General features: G+C 35.5%; 1 protein-coding gene across 1 annotated transcript in view; it reads left to right on the top strand.

The window, feature by feature from the left end:
* Nucleotides 1-353: 353 nt before the first annotated feature.
* The window catches only part of dnah7 (dynein, axonemal, heavy chain 7), a 117,230-nt gene continuing 111,583 nt past the window's right edge, over nucleotides 354-6,000 (top strand). The window contains 8 exon segments of the mRNA XM_042494683.1: nucleotides 354-422; nucleotides 711-815; nucleotides 1,836-1,999; nucleotides 2,285-2,354; nucleotides 3,271-3,451; nucleotides 3,591-3,663; nucleotides 4,416-4,541; nucleotides 5,265-5,384. Of these exon segments, the coding sequence (XP_042350617.1) occupies nucleotides 354-422; nucleotides 711-815; nucleotides 1,836-1,999; nucleotides 2,285-2,354; nucleotides 3,271-3,451; nucleotides 3,591-3,663; nucleotides 4,416-4,541; nucleotides 5,265-5,384 (908 nt within the window).

Here is a 6,000-nt window from a genome sequence, read left to right as displayed (position 1 = left end):
TTCAGCTTCAGGGTTGAAGCCAAAAAAAAAAAATTGTCCGGCAAACCCCCCTCCCCTGATAAATAAAGAACAGTCCCTTAGTTAAGGGAAACTGGTACTCAAGTCACGACAGAAACAGTTTAGTCACCCTTAAATTTAACGTTGCGCTTTTTGAAATATATACAGAAATTAAACTGTATTAGGGGCTTACGAATGTGCTAATTACTGATTAACAAATATTAACATTCCTTTGACGGTAACTCTTGCTGGTGCTGAGGAGTTCACGCGAGTATTCTTTTGCTTCCTTAGCAACGGCCCTAGCAACAACACAAGTGAAGGAGCTAGCGTTAGCTTATGATAACTAAAGTACCAAAATGAGTTCCGTCAGGAAGAAAGCTAAATTTACCGATAGTCACGACTTCTTTCCACCAATTCCACCACAGGTAAGTTTAGACAACACTACGTGCTTTGTTAGCGTAAAAACTTTGAACTGACCGTATTAACTTCCGCTTATTTAACGTTCGCTTTACTGACCGTGACACGAGCAAACACTTTCTGTGCTGTTTATGTGGAAACTTGACAGTAAAACTGAAAAAGCCCGGTGTCGTGCGCATCCATGTCACTCAGTACTATTTTCTAAGTTTTTCGGTCGCATGTTTTTTTCTCTCTCAACTTATTTGTGTCAAAAAATCACCAACTGAGTAGTTAACTGTCCACTGTCCATTGTCCAGGTCCACAGAAAACAGCCGTGGATGGACACAAAGCCTACATTTTCTCTGTATCCTCTCCTCCAGAGACCTCAAGGAACTGCTACAGCTGAGAGAAGTGAGTTTATTGTGGGAGGGATCATGTTTTTTGATTTAGTCAAATTAATTAAACAATTAAGTCATAAATACATTAAATTAATTATTTTTGTTAAACCTAAGCAAATTGGCTTGAATTTTCTTTTAAATACGGGTAGAAGGCAACATACAACTTAATGAGACAAAAATTAAAATTAGCCAAAAATAGTGAAATAGTTACAAAAAAGCACTGATATAATAATAATAAAAACAAAAAGCCTGAAAAAAGTGCTGAAAAAAACCCCAAAACGTTTTATATATAATCTTATATAGTTTCTGTAACATAATTTCAAATGTAAAATTATTATAACATACATAACTTTCTGTACATTTCTCCCATATTTTTGGATCATTTTACAATAACCCCCCCCTCTTCTTTCAAAGCTAATTATTAGGAAATTTTCTTGTCACCTTTTACTAAATTTCTTGCAACTTGTTGGACATTTCTTGCCAAGTTGGTCGTTGCCTTTTCTCCCCGCGTTTTTAAATGAAATCAAACCAATTTGCTCAAGTCTCAAAGGCTCAAATAGCCTGTGAGAGGCGCCTGAACGCAGCACAAGAAAACTAAACTGTTTTGTATTTATTTTAAATATTCTCAGAACAACAACACCAGCAAGTGGGTTTTAAAGGCATGTTTTCAAAAAATAAACAAACCAAAAAAAAATCACACCATTTATCATAGTCCGCAACTGTGAAATATGGTTATTTATGGTGGAGAGAGGCTCATGCATTTTCTCCCCAGTCACTCAGGGAGGCTCATGGAAAACTCTTTGTTAGAGCGTGGAGGTTCAGGATGTATAAAAACAAATGAAGCTGCTCCCCAGCCTCTCCACTACTCATAAATAAAGTACAGTACCTTACAACTTTAAATGAGATAAAAGATGAAATAGATTATCCTTACTCAAATCACATATTCTGAGATACTGATGTTTTTTTTCCATTTTTTTTTTACAAGGGAGCCTATATTACAATTCTATTTGAACTATCTGCCCTGTGTGTGTTGTAGGAGATGAGTTTGATGGTGCGGACAGTAGACCAAGTTATGGCAGGGGCCAGAACCTGCTCCAGAGCAGGAGGGCCGTGCGGATCCATGGGACCTCCAAGCGCTTCAGCAGCAGCCGCACGCAGCTCATTAAAAAGCGCAAGAATCTCCGTGAAACTCTGGTTAAATTCATATGGTGAGTTACTCTATTTTTGTGAAGATTAAATCATCCATCATGACATTTCTTTTATGTATTTAGTCATTTCAACATCAGTGTGTCCTCCATGTGGTCTGGAAGCACTAGAAGCACATGACTAACTTCAACAATAACATTTAAATTTTGTCTTGTCAAAAGAAATCTTTGTACTGTAAACAGTTACACCGCTGTTATATCACACTGCTTAGGGGTGGAAATATTGTGTTTATCATAAAGTGGCAATTGTTGTAACTCCTGTTTTGCCTTTTCTTTCACTCTTTGTAGCCAGGAGGAGGAAGAGGACTCTCCTTCATGTGGCCCCTCCAAATCCACAGCAAAGAATAATCGTGAAATGGTAAAATGCAAAATAATCTTGATACCATATATAATACCACTGGCCCTCTTTTTCCATGGGTGCTCATATTGAAGACATTGTGCACATCTTACTTTCACATAGTCTTTCAAGACACTTGATATGGTAGCATTTAATCACTGTTTAGTTTTGTCGGTCTCAGTTGTGGCAGTTGCTAGGTATCTTTCCCTTTCAGTGCAGTCTTTTGTCTTCACGTAAAATCAATAAACCCGTGTTATAACTAACCCTTTAAAACCTGGAGCAACACCACCTTTTTTGTGCAGCTTACAGACGCCCTTACAAGTTCTGAACCCTGAGCAAATTGATGTGATGTCCTTCAAAAACAAAAAAATAGAAATGTCCCAAGAATTGAAAGAAATAAGTAGACTTAGAAAATATTTTTTTTAGAAATATCCAGGGAAAAAGCAAAAAAGCAAGGGGAAAATATATTCATAGTTATCATAATTACATATTTGAAATTATGTTACAGAATTATTATTCATTGTAAGCATCTTTTTAAGGTAATTTCCTTGTTTAAAAAAGTAATTTAATTTTAAATTGTTATGTAATTTTTTCTTTAAATACTAATTTTCATGTACTTCTTACAAATTTCTTGGTAGTTTTGGGATAATTTCTTCTCTCATGGCTCATTGCCATCCTTTGGTGTTTCTGAAAAAATAAAGCTAATTTGTTCAGTTCTCAAAAGGTCAACAGTGGATATGAATATTTACCCTTAAAATCATATGCTCGATAAAAATCAAAGCTGACTCTCAATGAGGTCATGGATGTAGATATTTTGCCATCATCCAGTAATCAGCACTGTCACCAAAAACAAATAAAAAATAAAATTATGTCAGGTATTTTTTGTTTAAAATGTCAATGTTAATAATATCCCATAATATTCTATCCCTCTATTCAGAGGTATAACTACTACATCCAGAAAGGCATAGACCTGGAGAGCGTGGCTCCTCTGGAGGACTGTTGGCTGAAGAACATTCAGAGGATGGTCCCCCGGCGCCTGAGGAGCCTCAGCGCACCGCTGGAGCTGCTGGTTGATGAGATTAAGGAGGACTACCTGCTCAGCGTCAAGACAGCAATCTGTAATTATTTTAATATACTTCAGGTTTTACAAACTAGCAGTGTTACCCAAAAAATATTTAGTGACTGGATAATGTGTAATGCATAAGAATGTGGTAATATGATATAGTTTTTTTAAATGTCTTTTGTGTGTGATTGCAGTGAAATATACATTCAGAGGTTCAGAGGAGGACAACGAGGACGAGGTTAAAGTCCCGCCCCCACACAGACTTGAGTAAGTCAGCAGGACATGACAGAGAATGCTGCGTGTTTATTTTTTTAAATTTTAATTTGATCTATTTCAATCATGTAAAAAAAGGAAATAGAGAAGCGATTATACAGCAGACAGACAAAAAAAAGATAATATTCACAGATAATCAAGATCATAAAGCAAAAGAAATGGTCAAAGACAAAATGACTTGGTTTGCATATTCAAGAAGGAGTGAGAAGTACAAACCTATTTAATCCCACCCCTTCTCCATATGTCACTGATTTATAGTGAACCAGCTTCCTTATTAATTTAAACCCCTACACTAATAAATTTAGCATATATGCATATACTCACATGCCCCAAAATAAATATCTACAATTTTACATTATTATTTACAGAAAAAATGGGTAAGATAAACTAAGAAAAATTAAGTAACCATATATACGTATAAACAGTAGCCCCTGTACATGGCTGATGATTGTCAGACCTTCTCTTTGTCCCCGTACCTCATGAAAATCATATTTTTCTACAATATTTTTATACAATATTTGAAACTGATTTATGGTTGGACATTGTTTTAGCTTTTGAAGTGTAAAGTTCCTTTACTTATGCTGTTTCACAAGATTTTCACAATCAGGCGACATAGAGATTTCTTGTTTTGCTTGGATCAAAACTGGCGTTTCGATAAGCAGTCAGTGGAAGCCTTTAGAACTATAAGTCATATATTTTGTGTGAAGGGGATTCCTTACAGTCCTTTTGTTATCTTTCATTGTCAGAGTGGAAGCAGTGCCAAAACCATGGAACAAAGCCTTTGTCCATGCGAGGAAGAGAATGAGAGATAAACTTCACTCGTTCAACCCCACTATGATGCAAGTGATGCGCAATTGGCACGCCTCTCACAAGTAAGTATGCTATAATTCGTCTTTAACTTTTATCAAAACGACACCTGGAGTTCATTTAATTTTACTCACTTTAATAAAAATTGTACTGAGTTTGATAAATGTTGGTCAAATTAGCCTTTCTTAAAAAATGTGGGGCAAAGATATAAAGGGGAAAAAAAGTAGTGTTCAATATTTTTGATATCTTTTGTTCTATGATACTTGTAACTAATTTAATTAATTAAAAAGTCAGACGAGCACCATTTGAAAAGTAGACAGTAGTAGCCCATGTAGTTTGAAGACGATACGCTTAGTATTACTCAACACAAGAGGCTATTATGCACAATTGAATGTTACCCTAAACTCTATTCCTGAAATATTGTAACCATTAGTATATAATTATGGTAATGCTGTAACAGCAGTTCTGAGCACTTTTTCAGCTAAAACTGAAGATATTTACACAGAAACTAATCAACATATTTGCATTATGCCTTGTGTAAATTCAGACCTACAGAAAGCAGTTTTTTCCCCAAATTACTGTTGCTGTAAGAACATTAGCAGATTTATTTCAAGAACCACAGGAAAGCTTTTAGTTATAGATAACGGTATTAGATGGATTATTTAACAATGTTCCGTAGTTTTCTAATGTTTGTGGTATACATACGGTATATTATCCCACTGAACGTTTGCTGTAGTAAATCCATGTTTCCCATCATCATCTCACTCTCCTGGATGACCTGTTTACAGAGATCTACGTCTGATAGATGTGAAGGAGTTCCACAGCAGAGAGGAGTCCATGGAGCTCTCTGAGTTTCAGCAGATTGTCAGCAGACAGGTGGATAATGCCAGAGAAATCCTCCTCAAACGGTGAGTCCATATTATCACTTCACACCAACATACCTGAGCTCAGTTAAATAACAATTAGGAGTGCTTTTGAATATAAAGAAACATAATGTTGTTGTTGAAGAGCAAAAGCAATTTCAATTTAGATACAACCTATTTCTGTGGTTCAGGGGCCTAATTACAGAAAAAAAAAAAAAAAAAAACAAACTGCTTGACCTATCTTAAGTTGAGTTTCAAAATCTTCCTATTATAGGAGCAATTCCTGAACTCATGGGTGAGTCCTGTCCCAGGGTTCTCGCAGATCCTGAAATGTCTTAAAAGGCACTGAATCTAAAAGTAAGGCCGTAATAGGTATTAAATAAACTTAAGTCTTAAAAATACTCAGACATGGGAAGTAGGTTTTTATGAATCTTTTTCTAACCTTGCATTATATAAGCTCAAAATAATTGGTAACACACACACAACACATACTGTATATATATATTTATATATATATATATACACACACTGTATATTGTCATGTATGCCAGTTAACTGAAATGATGTGTGAGTGATCCTCTCTGGCCTAGTTTTTACCATTGGTATCATTAAAGTTTCAACCTATTATTTCATTCTGTAATATTTGATATTTGCCTCTGTA

This window comes from Plectropomus leopardus, chromosome 10 (genome assembly GCF_008729295.1).
Source record: "Plectropomus leopardus isolate mb chromosome 10, YSFRI_Pleo_2.0, whole genome shotgun sequence".
NCBI lineage: Eukaryota > Metazoa > Chordata > Actinopteri > Perciformes > Serranidae > Plectropomus > Plectropomus leopardus.
This window is presented reverse-complemented; position numbering and strand designations above follow the sequence as displayed.